The sequence below is a fragment of the Brienomyrus brachyistius genome, chromosome 3, assembly GCF_023856365.1.
Source record: "Brienomyrus brachyistius isolate T26 chromosome 3, BBRACH_0.4, whole genome shotgun sequence".
Classification (NCBI taxonomy): Eukaryota; Metazoa; Chordata; class Actinopteri; order Osteoglossiformes; family Mormyridae; genus Brienomyrus; species Brienomyrus brachyistius.
The window spans coordinates 13,467,613-13,485,066 of record NC_064535.1 but is presented as its reverse complement, the minus strand read 5'-3'; the positions used below and the strand labels follow the sequence as shown (position 1 = coordinate 13,485,066).

The window sequence follows — 17,454 nt, the reverse complement described above, 5'->3', positions numbered from 1 at the left end:
AATACTGGTAATAGTAATGTTCTGGGCCTAAAATTCTGTAATCAGTCAGATTTTCCTGAACTATTACTTACGTAAGTTCTTTTATTAAAATTCATATTTGTACAATAAAAGACTGAATGCTATAGGCACTAGGTATACATCCCTCAGTTGTTGAACTAATGATATAATTATTCAGCATTTTTATCTCTGTGTTTTAATGAATAAATGAGCCACGTGGCCACAAGCTTCTGACGTGCCTCTTTTCTACAAAAACGTGCTTTTACTCTACACAGCTAGAAGAAAAGACAAGAAAAAAGGAGGTAAAGAAAAGGAAAAAAGAAAAAAAGACCTCTGAAATAAAAGAGATATAAATAAGGTAAATGTTATACCGTGTTTTCGAGTCTCAGAAAGCAGCAGTACAGATATGCAGACATACCATCAGTAAAGGCGTCGTCATTCCTGAACGGAGCGTGATTCTCATAGTCTGTTGTCTCTATAACACCACAGTCTTGAAATCGGCTTCTCCATAATGTTCAGTAGATCACAGGATTGTCAATTTTAATCAGCTGGCTGGTGTTAAATTTTCAATTCGAGACAAGTCTGCACATGTATGTAACAGTTTTATTACTTTGTAAATAGTCCATTGATGTAACAAATTTCAGATTTACAATGGAATAATTTAGATTTGCAGTAAGATGTTTTGCGTCAGCGTGAGAGTCTGAAAGCGTGAGTGTCACGACAGGGGCGTGAGAGCTGGCAACCCTGAGATCATGACCTTAGCCCAGCCATTGGTGCCAACCTCCAGAGATGGGCACTTGAGTCACTGACTCGTGACTTAACTTAGAGTCAAGTCACAAAATTGTTGACTTGGCAAAACTGATGGAAAGACTTGGACTCAACTTGGACTTGAGGGCAATGACTCTAGACTTTTAAAATATCTGTGCATATTAATTCTCTACTGTCTGCATTTTCAATTGGCAAAATGCAAGGTCACCTTAGATAGTTTCACGGAAAGATGCATCACTCCTTACAGATGTAAAAACTGAGGACAACCGTGACAGAATGGAGATTCTTTTCAGCCTGTCTCTGCCTATATACGATGTACTATGGTGGGTTTTTACTGCAGTAAGTTTTAATCACCAAGACACTGACATAGGTAGGGACTCAAGTTATATGACTCACAACTTGACCTGGATTTGATGGAAAGACTTGAACTTTACTTAGACTTGGGGGCAAATGACTCGAAACTTGACCTGCACCGCAATGTTTGGACTCGAGATTTGCCGAAAATGACTAACTAACGGGCTAACTCGTGACCATCTCTCACGCCACATCCACAACCCCTCCACTACACTGACGCACACATTGCTTCTTCACCACATGTTATAATCACATGTCTTGCCTCTTCTGCTCTCCCACCACTGGCTACTAGCTGGGGCCTATTCAAGGCCTTGGTACTAGGTAAGGCTCCAAAACTCCATATAATTTTATCTTTTATTTTATATCAATCTTAATCTTTTATCCTATATTCTTTCCATCATTTTTATTCTGTCATAGGAAACAGATGATTTGCTATTTTAATTATTTTTCCTTGATTGCCTGCTATACGTTTTTTCCCTGCCTTTGCATGAGCTCTGCATGCACTTTCCAAGCCGGTCAGAAAAAGCTGAACAGACAGTGTGTTGCGTCTGTGAGGAATTTAACAAAATAAGTGAGGATGACAAGAGTGAGCAAGAACTGCTCACCAAAACACACTCGTCTTCCACCGTATGGAAATATTTTAGATCCCATAGCGATGATATTGAGGAAAAGTGAGTGATTTCTCAGCAAATCTTGCAGCAACGCCTCAAACTTACTTGATGGACCCTGTAGGTAGATAAATTCCGATAGGCTGTATATATAGCCTGCTATAGTACCGCGATAGTTTATTTTAGGTACATTTTCAACTCCTTTGTTGCTTTTTAAATATCCCAATATGCGTATCAAAAAATTCACATCCCAATATTTCAAATTTCCAGTATCTTATGGAGTCTTTACCATTAAGGTATTTGACTCTCCCCAGTCTGAAGAGCTAGACGTGAAAGTCCTTTTTTTTAAGCTTTGGCCACCGTTGTGATGGAACAGCCCCCGCCCCCATTCGTAGGACAGCCCTGAAGTCAAGTATACATCCGCTTTGACCTCTGTTTCTTAACCAGGTGGTTCTAATTTAACCCCCCCCCCCTTACTGTTTTCCATAGTCTGCAAACTGGATCCAGTGGCAGCAAATATATGGACCTACTGACAGATGCTTTCTGCTTGTATTCATAAAGCACTTCAGATAAAATATCCGACACACTCCTTCAGTTTACAAAACAATTCTGAATGCATTCAGCTGTGATTCTGCGACAGATACTGCACATGACATCCATGCCATTCCGCATGGGCTGTTTCTTAGACTGGCATGAGGTTGCTGCTGAGCTAGTCAAACAGACAGTATGGTGCGTTCGTGAGAAATGGGACTAAATGAGCGAGAACTGCTCACCAAAAGACATTCCTCTTCCAACTTTATGGAAATATGTTAGATTCCATAGAGAGGATATGGAGCAAACGCAGGTGATTTCTCCTACAAATCTGAACTTGACAAGATCCTGTCAACTTTAAAATTATTAATTTAATTCCCTCCAAGTGAGCTCGATGGGCCGAATGGCCTCCTCTCATTTGTAACTTTCTTATGTTCTGATGTTTATGTTCCTACATACTTGTCTTATCCTGCCATTGTCACGCCCGGCTCGTCCGATCCTCTGTGTGCCACGCCCCCCTCATCATCCACTTGTGCTTCTCCGATCGTGCCCAGCTGTTGCCTGTTATTTTCGGCTTGTCTTTTGTACATCAGTCCATGTCTTGCCCTGTCTGATGTGGGTCGTTGTTGTAACGCACGTCTTTCTACCCTCCGTTAGTCCTAATAAACTCTCGTCTGCCCTTATACCGCCTATTGGCCTCATCCTTCGCCACCTCCAGCCAGCCCGTCCTCCTTGGAACCTGACAACTGTGATGCTACTGGGGAATATTTTTAGCAATAAAGAAAGAAAATTTTCCGCACTTACAGACTTTTTTACAAGCACCTTATTCTGTGCTCGGATAACCAGTCTTTCATTTGAATAAACTAATCGGAAAAAAGCACCTCCACTGTGAGCAAATACAAAGCTAAACATTGTTTTATTCATTCTAATTCACTTCGGCATATCTGATGACACAAGCAAGAGAAATGAGGATGGTTGAAATGAAAGTTACTGAAATAAGTGAGGGATTCGCTGTACATTATACCACGTGAGAATCAGATTAATTCAATTGTTATTTTCAGGTATTTAAGTCATTCCATTTGTAATCAGTGTTGGGCATTTCAGGTCCAAATCCAGACCAGGATTTTGTTTCTACCAACCAGTTGAGGACTCTGTGACTGTGACTCTTTATGCTCAACTGATTGGTTGAAACTAAATCCTGGTCTGGATTTGTAGCATCTGGGCCTGAGATAATAATAATAATAATAATAATAATAATAATAAAATTAGCTAAATTAGATAAAATGTAAGTCCACATTCAGTACTGCGACTAGCTGGGTTCTGAATGAAAAATGCTGACCTTTAATCGGGTCAGTAGTATTGGCATTTTAGCGCCATCTAGTGCCACGTCGATAAGACATCCTCACACCGGGGTCACGAGAGAACAGTGAAGAATCCATAAACATAAGTAAGTATTGATGCTACTCCGTCTAAAGAACGTACAATTATAAAAAGACATAACTTAAAAAACACACATCCATACTATCGGTTAAAATATTCCCCATTTCACCTGAACTCAAGTCGTTGACTATTGCTCTTCTGAAGACTCGTTAATGTTCATTATACACCATTTATTCTTTTAATTTATTCAAGTTCTTAGTTAAAAATGAACAGTACAGGAAGAAGTGGTGCATTGAAATATGAATATATGGATCGTTTTGCAGACTTCTGCCATTTGATGACTACATAGATTTGCTGAAATCGCCATCCTGTCCTTGCCATACGTTCACTTAAAATACACCTCTCGACTACTTGCATTCATGTAAATTCATTTCATCTTTGACAAAACATAAAATTTTTAGTTTCACCGATAGACGACAGCATTGCACAAAATCAAGACAACAAACTTCTACCGTACAAATTTTCAAAGTGATAGTTTTATTTAATTGGATTCAGTAATAAAAATGCGATTTAAACGGATACAATGTACAAAATTCAACCAGACTCTTTCATTCTCACCGTAATTATAAAAGGTTCTTATATATGACAAGTTGCATTCTCATACGTATAATTTTACTACGAACACACTGACCTTATGCGTTATCTACAGCAGCTTTCCTCACTTAATTATCTGCCACCGCAGATTCTTTAGGCCTAATATTTTGCCATGACGTTTCTATCATTCTTAACGCAGTTTTTTTAATCCATACATCCCAACGAATAACGGAGCGCATATGCAAAGTAACAATGTCCTCTTTTATTTACTCCAGTGGGTGCGGAATAGATGTGATCGTTACTGTACTGCGGGGCCGACGCGCGGGGCGGCCTTCTGACGTCAGCCGGGGCCGCTACAGCCGCAATCTGTCTCTGCACCGCAGGTGCTCCCCTACATAAACAGGAAGGCTCGGCGCAGTGCGGTCGCTCAACTGCGTAAGACCTCATCCGACGTGTTTTTTATTGTCCAAATTAAGGATTACAAACCTTTCACTAAAAAAAAAACTGCTGTAGTCATTATACGCACATATAGGGAAAACACGCATGCATTTAACATAAAAAAGGACTAGAGGTTTGATAGTTTTGCACGTTACATATAAAACATTCAGATTTTTATGAAATACATTAATAAGTATGTACAGGGTTGCATGAAGCTTTTCCTATGCAGCACGTGGTTGAAAGCAGGGGTACATCCTGGGCAGATTGCCAGTCCATTGCAGGGCACATACAACAGGCAACTTTGAGATGCCAGTTATCTTAAGTGCACGGTTTTTGAGGTGCCGAAGGAAACTGGAGGATGCCACGTGAAATGGGGAGCGCAAACGCAAACAAAAGGGATTCGAACCCAAATTCTGCAGGTAAGCCTCAAAAAAGCAAAGTCATTAATCGAACTTATTAAGTTATTTTTGTCAATTGTTAAATGCAAGTATATTAGTACAGCAAATGCTCATTGTAGCGAAGTTTTTGTATGCACTTTTAATATACATACGTTTGAATTACAGAAAAGCTTTTTGGCTACTGATTGCGCGTGCGCAGTGTTATTCTGCATGTGTCCTGAAACGGATTACAGTATTCTGCTGAAAACGATCTGCCTACTGTTTGAACTCGGGTATCCTACAGTTTCACCCAGGGGGTTAAATCCTGCTGGGGGAGCGGGAAGGGGTACAGTGAACTTCACTGCATAAGAAGAATGACAAGTTTTACAACCGTCAAGTTTTGACACCGGCATTTTTCTCCAAACATATTGAAATGTACTAATTTAAAAACACAATATTTCCTGTGCTTAAGGCAGATTTTGTTTTGTGCAAAATGGAATATCTTCATCACCTGGAATGAATACATCCATCCATCCATCCATCCATTTTCCAAACCGCTTATCCTATTGGGTCGCGGGGGGTCCGGAGCCTATCCCGGAATCAATGGGCACGAGGCAGGGAACAACCCAGGATGGGGGGCCAGCCCATCGCAGGGCACACTCACACACCATTCACTCACACATGCACACCTACGGGCAATTCAGCAACTCCAATTAGCCTCAGCATGTTTTTGGACTGTGGGGGGAAACCGGAGTACCCGGAGGAAACCCCACGACGACACGGGGAGAACATGCAAACTCCGCACACATGTGACCCAGGCGGAGACTCGAACCCGGGTCCCAGAGGTGTGAGGCGACAGTGCTAACCACTGCACCACCATGCCGCCCCTGGAATGAATACAATCAGGGAAAAAGGTAAGATATGTATACCAACATCTATATCCAAAGGAGTATCCCTGATTATAAGGACAGCATGTTTCCTTTGAAGGCTGATAGCCTTGGCTTACGTACGTCAGGACTGTAAGTGATGCTAACATACATGTCTATGTCCCACAACACGGCGGTCACCCTGGAACAGAGCTCATGGTGACCAGCACATCTACAGAACTCTCTGTGCCACTCTGAACCGCACAGGCTTTCTGCATTACCTGCATTACCTGCTTGGCCGTATCCAAAATTGACAGGTTCTAAAACAGGTATTATGAAATAATGAAAACAAAGGGGAAAACTAGCAAAAAATACTAATAGGAGCATATTATTCTCTGTGTTTTCTCATGACAAGATCCTGCAGTACAGGAAAAAAAACATGCTTGACTCCTATGAATATTACAAAGTGTCAGAGTACTGAGCACAATGAGGAGTCAATATGAGAACAAAAAGCAGGTTTCACTTTCCTTAATGTTGTTCAATTAAAGATCCTGCATTTGTAATCGGGGCCAGATCCAGACACAGGACAACTAGGCAACAGCCTTGGGCCGGATCAGGACAAGGGGGCCCTGACAAGGTCAGGAGAAAAAGCATATATATTATATATTCATATATACAATTTATAAATAAGAATAATTACCCAAAATAAAAAAAAATGAAAAACCATATACATCAAATTAAAATGTTTCCGTATAGGCAGAAATATAGCCGTCTCTAGCTATAGGCAGAATAGCCAGCAACCAAGGGCCCCAACTGTGTTGCAGAGGAAGTAAAGTAGGGGGGGGCAGCTCCCAAGTAAAGCTTTGCCCAGGGGCCCTGAAAAGGTAGATCCAGCCCTGTTTGTGCTTAACAGACCCTGCATATCACAAAATGTATGGTAGGCGTGGTTATTTAATAAAAAGTAATCTAACCACTGTCTAATCAATACATCTTTGTCATGAGTGCTTAGGGGACTTGATGGTGTCTGGGGCCATTGCAGGGATTTCATTACGTCTTTTCTATGCTGTTGTTAAAATGTCGTGTGTTCTGTTGCTGTTTATTCGTTTGTTTGGTCCTCCAAGCAGACAAATAATATAACATCGACTCGTTGGAGTTTGCGTTCAAAGCTAAAAACTGAGACAATCGAGGCGAAAGGATGCAAATTCAGATAGGCGTCAATTGCGAGGGACAGCTGACACGTCTGAAAACAGAGATTTTGATTCTGATTTCCCCAGATGTGGTTTTATTGTTTTTTTTCCCAGTTTTACAAGCTTATATGTGTTATAATTAAAACTGCCATGTAACCTGTTGCTTCATGTTGTGACGTTAATAAATATCGCTATTACAATTCACTTGAAGTATTCAATTGCTTCATTCGCGTTCTGACAGTCTTTAGCAGCATAGCACGGTTAGGAAATGCAGTATTGTTTAAAAGGTGAACAATGTCCTCAGTCCTTTTTCCACAGCAAAAATAATTTCTGTATTGTTGACGACCATAAATATATTTGTAGAAAATAATCTTAATGTCGTTTTAGAACATATAACGTAATACTGGGGGTTTTCTTAAGTTAGATTGTTTTTTGATCCTAACTAAATTGTTGTATCTTCTAATACAGAGTGTTTTAGCATATCAATAAAACAATAATATAAAAAACAAAATAAATAAAACCACATAAGTAAACCAGAAGTTAACCCTGAGTCACTGGTCTTGAAAATATCCATCCATCCATTTTCCAAACTGCTTATCCTACTGGGTCGGGGGGGGTCCGGAGCCTATCCTGGAAGCAATGGGCACGAGGCAGGGAACAACCCAGGATGGGGGGCCAGCCCATCGCAGGGCACACTCACACACCATTCACTCACACATGCACACCTACAGGCAATTTAGCAAGTCCAATTAGCCTCAGCATGTTTTTGGACCGTGGGGGGAAACCAGAGTACCCGGAGGAAACCCCACGATGACATGGGGAGAACATGCAAACTCCACACACATGTGACCCAGGCGGAGACTCGAACCTGAGTCCCAGATGTGTGAGGCAACAGTGCTAACCACTGCACCACCATGCCGCCCCGGTCTTGAAAATATTTAATATTTAAATTAAAATGTTACCTGGGTAAAAAGGTTTTTTTGATTGCTAAAGATTTAAATGTTTCTGAAATTTACATAATGACAATGATGAAGACAAAATAATTATTAAGAACAAATGTGTGTATTCATGTGTTATGTACATTAGGGTATCAAGTAAATATGAACGTACACCATAGTTAAGCAGGACCAAGGTGCAACATGGTGACATATAAACTGGTTGTGATGATTATCAGGGTCCAAATCTGCATACCAGCTTCTCAGCAAATGCACTGAAATGCCAGGAGCAGAAAAATGAAATGCTTTCTACATAAATACAGTAAATGGAAAATCTAAAGTATGCAAATCTGTTATAAGCTGAGTGGCTATTAAAAAAAAAAAACTGTCAGAACATGAACGTCGTCCTCCTTGGTCCAAGGACCTTAGGACCATGGCTGAAGGATTAATTCTACAACATCTCAGTGAACCTCATTTTGGCCAAACTTCTAACTCTACCCATCATGCTTCTGTATTTGAAGAAAGTCTAAATTGGTCAAGGGATGGTTTTTGTCACAAGAGCCTGTCTGATCCTGCCTAGAGAATCGTGCACAAACTGGCAGCTTTCTGATTTCACTGGTGAAACCTAACCGCGCATCGCCGACACTCTCGGTCCGACACGACTGCCAAGTCCTTGCATGACGCTAACCAGGCCGTTTAGTAAGCAGATCCATTATGAGGCTCAGAGGTAATTTCCATGTTCGTTAGCACAGCGGCCCGTCCGCATACTGTAACACGTCAATGCCAGAATGATGCAGCACTCATCTGAAGCCCAGCGGGGAGATCTTCAGCAAAACAAGAGCGGCGTTCCCCTGATCAGCAGGTCCAGCTTCTACTCAACGAGCCAAACAATAAGCCCTTTGTAGGCCTGATATGAATCTCAATGCCTCTATTTCCATTCCTCTTCTCCATCCCATCTGACCATGGAAATCTGAGAGAATAGAGAAAGCGCAGCTAGAACGCAGAGGCCAGCTCACTCTGGCAATAACAACGTCATGACAGTTTTTCACACTATCAGCCTAAACAGCGCCGCCTGCCCTCCCAACACACCCCAGAAAATGGTAACTGTTAGGAGCCGAGCAATGACTTGCAAAAATCCGTAAGCCCCTCCACCCATCCGAGCTCGCCCCCTCTCTCCAAAATGGCCATTAACCATCATCCCCATGAGCTTATCTCTGGTTTTATCACCACAGTTAAACCGAAACACATCTTAGTCAACCACACAACTGTGATGTCTCGAATGGCCATGAATATGTATGCACAGCAGAATGTTTCATATTTTGTGTGATTACACATATACTATGTTTACAGTAATCCCGTCGAATCTGCTGCTGTTGCCGGGCAGAGGTCTGCGCTGTTTGTTGTCTGTGACATCTTTGCCATTCAGAATAAACACAGATTCAATTAATAGTGTTTTCCTTCAACTTGCAAGCCTTAACATTAATAGTCTTTTTACGGTAAGTAATGTCATGAAATTACAAATATTTGCCTGGAACCTAAGATGATATTAGAGCACTAATAATAATAAAATATATGGTGCATAAAAAAAAACTTAATCTCAACTGTATCATGTATTTTATTTCATAATAAATGCTAATATATTTTATATTTAATTTATAATAAATACAAAAATAGCATATGGCTTTTTATTTATTAGTTTGTTTGTCTATAAGAACCATTAAGTAAATAAATACTATCCATCTTCTACCTGCCTATCTCGGTCAGGCTCACAGAGGGCCTGTGATACATGTTTCAGTTTCATAACGTAAACTGCAGTAATTAAATAGGCATTTAGTAGTTTTTACCAAAGATGTTCTGATACGTGACCCACACTATGTGAGGAAACACAAGCGGCCTAACTTGTACCCAATGCCACTAGTCACTAATCCCAGATCAGATTGCGCAACCTAGATCCTGATATTTAGCACAGAAAGCTATGACCGATCAACACTCGAATGTACTTCTTAAAGCCAACCAGTCATAATCCAGAGGCTACAAAACACTTCATCTCCAATTCTTATTGGCTTATTCTTATTAAGAATATTAGCCTAATCACATTACTGAGTTACGAGTGCATAAAACATGATGGTGGTACATGATTTGGCAGACTAATACTTCTGACGACACTCAGCAAAGGGCGAGTGTGAATAACTACGGCGTTTTTTATACATGATCGGTTCTAGTCGGTGTGATACCTAACAAATCACTAAATCCGAGGAAAGTCAGAATCATTCGTACGCTGGCTAATTCATTTCACCGAAAGAAAAAGCTCCTCTTGTAATGCTGACAGCACATTTAACACCAGAAATGTTGCGTTACTGCCAATGCTCGCAAGTCCAGCAAAACTGCTTACGTCAAGATACAGCACTAGCAATACAATCACCATGGTAACGTTAAATCTTGAGTTTCGGATGAGCTTCAGTGTGCAGCATTGTCAATCACACTACTGGAGTTACAGTGATGTATTTCTCTAGATTGAGTGTCCGGTGCTAAATGGCCCTTAATGTCGTCGACTTCAATGACCCACACACCTGTGTTTTCTGGACAATGAGGCTTGCGTCTGCTAGCTAGCCAGACTATTCCCGTATATAGCTCCAACCCAACAACTACATACAACAAGTTTCCAAAACAGCCTTTATTTCCAGTCAAGTTACTTTTTTTCATTTTTTTTATACATAAATCCAAATAAACAGTGGAGGTTTCCAAAGACTATAGCCAGGCACTAAGAACAGTGTAGCACTTTCAGACCATCGTGCTGGCAACCACTGCACGTCGAACAACAGCTTGGGCAGCATTAGAATTAGTGGTGAGATAATCACTGGAAACCTAATAAACAAATATTTTCTGAAACAGAAATGATAAATCTATCTGCATCCCTGAATACTAATCTGATGAAGATAAAAAAAAAAAAAACAATGAAATACCTTTGCATAGATTTACATAGAGAGCAGTTGCATTGCAGGTCCCATCAATAAAAGATGGAGGGAGTGACGAGAGGCTGGACCAGTGGGGGTGCCATGTTGAGCAGCCCCTAAGGCTGCACATGCCCCTCTCCGCTGGACAGGAAGGGCCTGGCTTTCCTCTAATAAAGGCCAAAGGAAGCTCGCACCCAGGCTGCAGCCAAACACCCAGAGCTGGACATCTGCTGCAGAGTAATGCAAGCAAGTAAACAACAGCACAGGGGTCCCATCTCCAGCGTAGCTCCCCTCACGAGCATCACGCAGTCCTCCCTGACATCATATCACGCCGAGCACTCGCACAAAGGGCACTAGTAGCATGACGGCACTCGAGACGATATATAAACACACACAGAGATACACAGATATTCATATAGCAGAGACTGGCAAAAGGGCAATGAGAGAGAGAATCTGTAATCCATTTAATATTTTAGCTAATTATCAAAACACAAAGATTGTATTATCTAACCCACTAACCACAAATCATTAGAAAATACGCCAGATGTTATTAAACCATTAAGAAACAGCTCTAGATATTCAGAATTACTAGAAGGAACCATGATTTAAATGTGTATTTCTAATTCTATGTGGATTTTTTAATCATTTTATGTTAACGTCTTAAGACAGTATAAGACAAGCAAAAAATGCTAATAACAACATGAAACGCGTTTTAGGGTCCTGTGCATACCTCTTGTAACAGTATTCGAGCATGTCAGAAAGGCCTTGAAATTTTATTCATGGTGGAAAATTCATAATTACGTTGTAAACAATGAGTTATGCTTTCGAAACGTCATAGCTAAGACTCACCCTTGCACTATAGCTGAAATTCTTTTTTGATTGTTTATGTTTTGGTGTGAGGTTAAATGAGCATCCGCACGGTCTTATTTCGGTTTCATTACAGACGCAAACACACTGTCTGGTTTTTGCATTTCTTTGCACACGTAATATGTACTCTGAATGGGTGTATATATTTGTACGCGTCCGTGTGAAATAACCCATGGTTGTATTTCAGTGTATGTGTAAGTCCACACCTGTCAACATCTGTGAATGTGTAACAGGCTTCACAAGAGTCTGTGTGGAATGAAAACACACAGAAACAGACGGTGGTCCGGACAATGGACACAGCAAAGGGCTTCTCAAGTGTCAAAAATTTCAGCGGGAATGACGCAATTAATGACGTCTGTGAATTCTATTATGAAAGTGAAATGAGCTATAGCTTAAACTTAGTGAAATTAAATTCAAGGCATTATTTACTTCCCCTCCAGTGCCTCTTCATATCATCATACTAAAGTATCTCTTCAAATATACAAATCATAACTTTTCTGCGTTTTTCTTACACATTTCTTCATATTCTTTACTCAAAATCTACTGAACAACACGCGTTATGCATTTGATGTATATGCTACTTTTATTAAAATGTGTACATATATTAGCCCATGACCTTAACATGAACCGAATCGATCTGATACCTACAGTATCTCTAACATCCATGTTTGCAGTAGGCAGCGAGTTCTTACCTTGGTCGCTACCTTCCGCGTGCGATGAGCCTTCTGCGTTAGCGATGCCTCCTTCATCATCAGGAGTTTTTCGTTTCTTCGACATTTGATGCTCCTTTTCAATATTATACCTATTGCTGCAGTATGTTCTAAGGCGGTCGTGAGGAGGCGGTTGAAAACGAGACACTTTCAACTCGCTGAGCATGCAATAGGCAGAGGATAGTGGAGAAATCCCATCAATCCAGACCTCTCCGCTCTATCGCCTGTGCTTTATTGTATAGTATTTCCCCAAACCAATACGAGAAGAGAAAGTTAGCAGGTGTGCGTGCGCTCTGCAGATGCTTAAATGAATGGAGATAGTTGCAAAACGCACTAACGTAACTGTTTTTGAAATAGCTATCTTGCAAAAGACACGACTATTCCTGCTTCCCCCCCCCTTCCCCCCAGAATAAATGTGAAATATTGTTACAGTGGTGATTTGGTGATCACGTGTGCCCGGGATTATACTGAACAGTGTTTTGCTGGAAAGTGTTCATCACTGGCGACGCGTTTCTAAACTGTGGCATTATCCGCGAGAGCGCAGGCGACGCGGGGGTCACGCGTTTAATTTCAGTTGCCGACTGTAGCATTTTCATTAAAGTTATTTGCATGACTGGCGGTGAACCAACTGGAATCCGAAGCTCTAGCGCTTACAGTGAGCAAATCTTCACGCAGACTCAAGATTGCACCGTGGTCAACAGGGAGTGGAATACCGATGCCTGAGACAGGGGGTGAAGCTACGCCCTAACAATGCTGCCCTCACGCGATGCACTGCAACCCCTTTCACTTTAGGCAACAGTCTTCGAGGCTGACATCCGAAAATGTTTAGATCACAGGTGCCTTGACACACCAGCTTGAGAGAAGCAGTGAGTGGCAGATGTTGTTAACATCTGTGAAGCGACAACGGATCTCCCCTGATCCTTCTCTTCCCTGATTATAAACAGAGGAGGACCAACATTTGCGCGCTATAGAGTCAAACAACTGTACCTTAATGTTCATACAGAAACCTTCAACCCGCCGACGTGATGAAGGTCCTCCACTTGTCTTTGACTGCTTCTTCATAGAACTTCTTGATCCAGTTGCTAGGGAAACACCGATCGACCAAACGGGCATGGTTCAGCATCGGGCTGAAGCACTTTGAATATCACGGTGGTATTCAATAGTTTTAAGGCAGTGGACGCGGAGATGCCTTTCTGTTGTGACACCGTCTTGTAACTTAGGAGTTTGCTGTAAATAGGGGGTCCACAGCAGCACTTGTGTAGCTCTCGCGTCCAGGAGGAGGCAATGACGTCAGTAGCTCTCTTTGCAAGCGGTGCCAAGGCTGCAATTCAGATTGATTCAAAAGATAACCTCACACATCCTACGCAAGCAACCTGAACCTTTAAATCCTGCACGACTCTTGCACACACACACACACACATACACACAACCCTCTCACAGAATCACGAACAAAAATATCTCACACGTTTGATGGAATGAAACACCCATCCAATAAAAATTATCTGTCTTTTTTGTGAAAAAGAAAAATATATGAGTTTTGTATATGTTTGTTTAGAAACATAATCTACCATATCCTAGTAAGGGTCAACAATAGAAAACTAATGGTATTCATCAGATTACGTCATTTTGGACCTCGGACCATATAGTCTATGGATTTTATGTAGGATAAGTCATGTCATATTTCTGCTTTAAAATATGAAGTCATTTAATTTGTCGTCTGTTCCTGTACTAATAACATGTTTCTTCCTCACGATGGAGCTCTATTTAATCTTAAGGTTAAAATAAATTGTCAGAATAAAATCACCTCAGAGACAAACACCTGTTGAGCCACGAAGAGCAACCGTAAGTCAGGTGTAGAACAGTAATCGTCTGCGCGGGTGTAAGCAAAGCTTTAATCGAGTAATTTGAATCGAACAGGTCGATCAACCTAAGCATCTACAATAGGAAAACTCATCATCATCAGGTTCTTCGTCGAATTTGTAGCTGTGCTTTTACGGGAGTAACCCGTGCCATACAAAGTTTCGTGATCTGGACGTGAACGGGTTAATAAACATTTGCCTTCAAGTTTCAGCCCATTACAGTGGTGTACGTGAATCTGGAATGTATTCTTTTGCGAATGATGGTATCAAATTAATGTTTAAAACCTTGCAAATTATTTCGAAATTTTTGCGATGGTTAAGAGTACTATACATACTACTAATCATAACAAAAATGCCGTTTTTCAAACGCCATTTGGGAAAACAGATTACTATTCCTACACGTGCAACGCTGTCATTTTTTAAAATTTCAAGTTTAATATGCCGAATTCTCCACTATAAGAACTCGGTGAGATTTTATGCAGACATTTTTTTTTCTCCCAGTAGCAGGTTAATTTATCCCAGTGACGCCTTCGGTGTTTTCTGAAGGCAAACACGCTCCTCTCGCTCCGCTTTCCCCCCCATTCACTGCAGCTACTGACGTCAGAGCTGCTTGCGTCAATGCTCTCGCTTTTGACAGAAGGAGCATTTTTTTCAATAGGATCCTAATGGGATTATTAAGGGGGGAAAAAAATCAAGCCTTCGGGGCATTTTTGTGCTAGCAGAAAACAGCATTTTTGCGCATTTGACACTGTCCATTGCATGCACAGTAGACGACAGGTCGATTCACGCACGCATGCATATATCTGTGCATGTATAAATTTAAATATGTAATCAATAGTTACTTCATACATTTTAAAATGCTAATACGCGTGTGTGTATTATTTATACCTTACATAAACCAAACAATAAAGAAATCCTTGAGACAATTACTTTATATGAATTCTAATTTTTTTTTACATTATGTATGTTGCTGAATCCTACAGGACTTTTATAAACTAGAGCGCCATTTTGTGCTGAAATTTCGGTTGGCGATGACTTAAATCCTGCACAATAAACGCATTTGTTTGTTCTTTCGTTCTTGTAAAGAAAGGCTTAGAGAACGCAGCTTAACTCTTAGGATTTAACGTAAGTGAACAAATGCTAAAAGCAACGCAGGACTGTTCTGTTTCTCCCTTGGTAGGCAAACCGCTCTACAAATAACGTGAAATTAATAAGGCTTCGGTGTTGCCAAGGCATCTGCTCCTATGACGTCCGTAGCGGTGCCGGTTGACTGCCTAGCGCAGTACATCATCACTGAAGCTTTACTTGTGAGCCAGGACTCGCGTGCCGTCCACTTCATGCGTCCCTCAAACCTCCATAGAAATACAATCATATTAAGAACAATTATTTTAGCGAAGGAGTTATAATTTTCGAAATCAAATCTTTTTGAAATGTTCAAAGTACAGCGATGCATTTGTATTGGAATTGTAACGGGTACAACCTTGAAACTGAAAATATCGAACATTGAGGACAATATTAATATGAATGCGACAATGCGCAATGTTACAATTTTACAATTAATAAACAGTATTTTTTTTACTTTACTAAGCATACATTTGATATCGTCAGGCTACTCTATTTTGCATACCTCACCACAAGCCACAGAAGTAAAATATAGCTTTACACATACTTTCCATGTAATAAGCAAATTTGTTTTGTGATAAATATGAATTCTAAATTCCAAACTAGTCAACAAACCAGCCATAATCCACTGACTGACAAGATTAAACCAGCTATAGGCCTGTTCAATAGTGATACAACTTACCATTTTATGAAATGTAGCTATTTAAACATTCTATCATCACTGTAATATCTATTTAAGGAAACAAACGCTTTCACATATTAATTTTCTATCACAGTACTTTTATGGAATGAAAGGGCTATTGTAATTTGGTAGTATACGCGATAAGTAGCCTACTTGCGTCGGTAATGTTGCCGATTACAAATGCGACAAAGTAACAGAAAAATCAAATATGAGACATATTTCTCAATGTGTTCGTGTGCATGAATAATAGTCTTGTACGCACAGGCACTCCATGCTAGACAATGCACTCCATTTCTAAGATGCATAGGTTTCTGTGTTATTCTGCCACCTCTTGGAGAGAATATGCACATACACCGTATCACTCCACACCTACTCGATTTTTAATCACAAAGCTATCAGAAAAGACTGAGAATCCTTCATTTTCTCCACGGATCCCCCCCCCCCAAAAAAAAAAATTAATTAATTATTACAGTTTATGAAGTTGACGTCATCCAAACAAATGTGAATGCAAACTGCAGTTCACCAAAACTGCCGAAGGATAGCAATAGAGGTTAAAGTTTGATGGCACATCAGGAAAATATACCAGCAAGATATCGTCCATCTCTTAAAAGGGTTAAAAAAGAATTAATTTAGAGTGTTTTAATCCTTGCTACATGCCTGAGTATTTTGCCCGTTCGGAGTTTTTTTGAATTGTACTATACATACCACTGTTTTATATATTCATCTTACAAATCCGGCAAATCTGCGAACAAAGTAGTTGAAGCATATTTAGAAAAGAAATTTATTTCTAACTATATTTACAAATAAGATCCTTTATAAGAAAAACATGCAGCCTTCAACATGCGTTCAGTGATTGCACACATTTTCTCCTTAAGTAAATCGCGGAAACTATTCTCTACAGCATCTTTCTCACAAAAGCTCTTATTCGGCCGCTGATCGCTCCACAATTAGGTGACAGGCCAAGCAGCCGATGGTGCACAATGCATTATAACGATTCGAGCTTTGCTACTACCCAGAAATCCACAATCCGTAAGCACTGGCTCTTTCACTCCGAGTCTAAGGTCATTGCGAAGGTGTGTGCACATAAAACAGATGAAAATAGGACACGGTTTTCCGTATTGGTAGTTTGAATCATCCGAATTAAATACACAGACGAAGTCACGCACGGATGTGCCCACTTGGCGCGAAATGCTGTTATATGGGGTATATTATAATATAGCGGTTT

The 17,454-nt window shown here is 40.5% G+C and overlaps 1 protein-coding gene across 3 annotated transcripts in view; it reads right to left on the bottom strand.

The window, feature by feature from the left end:
- pde10a (phosphodiesterase 10A) overlaps positions 1-13,841 on the bottom strand; it is an 84,434-nt gene extending 70,593 nt beyond the window's left edge. Inside the window, exon 1 of one of the 3 annotated variants that reach the window (XM_049007757.1) lies at positions 12,549-13,841. In XM_049007757.1, coding sequence (XP_048863714.1) covers positions 12,549-12,732 — 184 coding nt within the window. In that variant the 5' untranslated portion in view covers positions 12,733-13,841. The remainder of the gene's footprint in view (positions 1-12,548) is intronic. The other 2 variants (XM_049007758.1, XM_049007761.1) reach the window with 2 other exon arrangements.
- Positions 13,842-17,454: the final 3,613 nt, after the last annotated feature.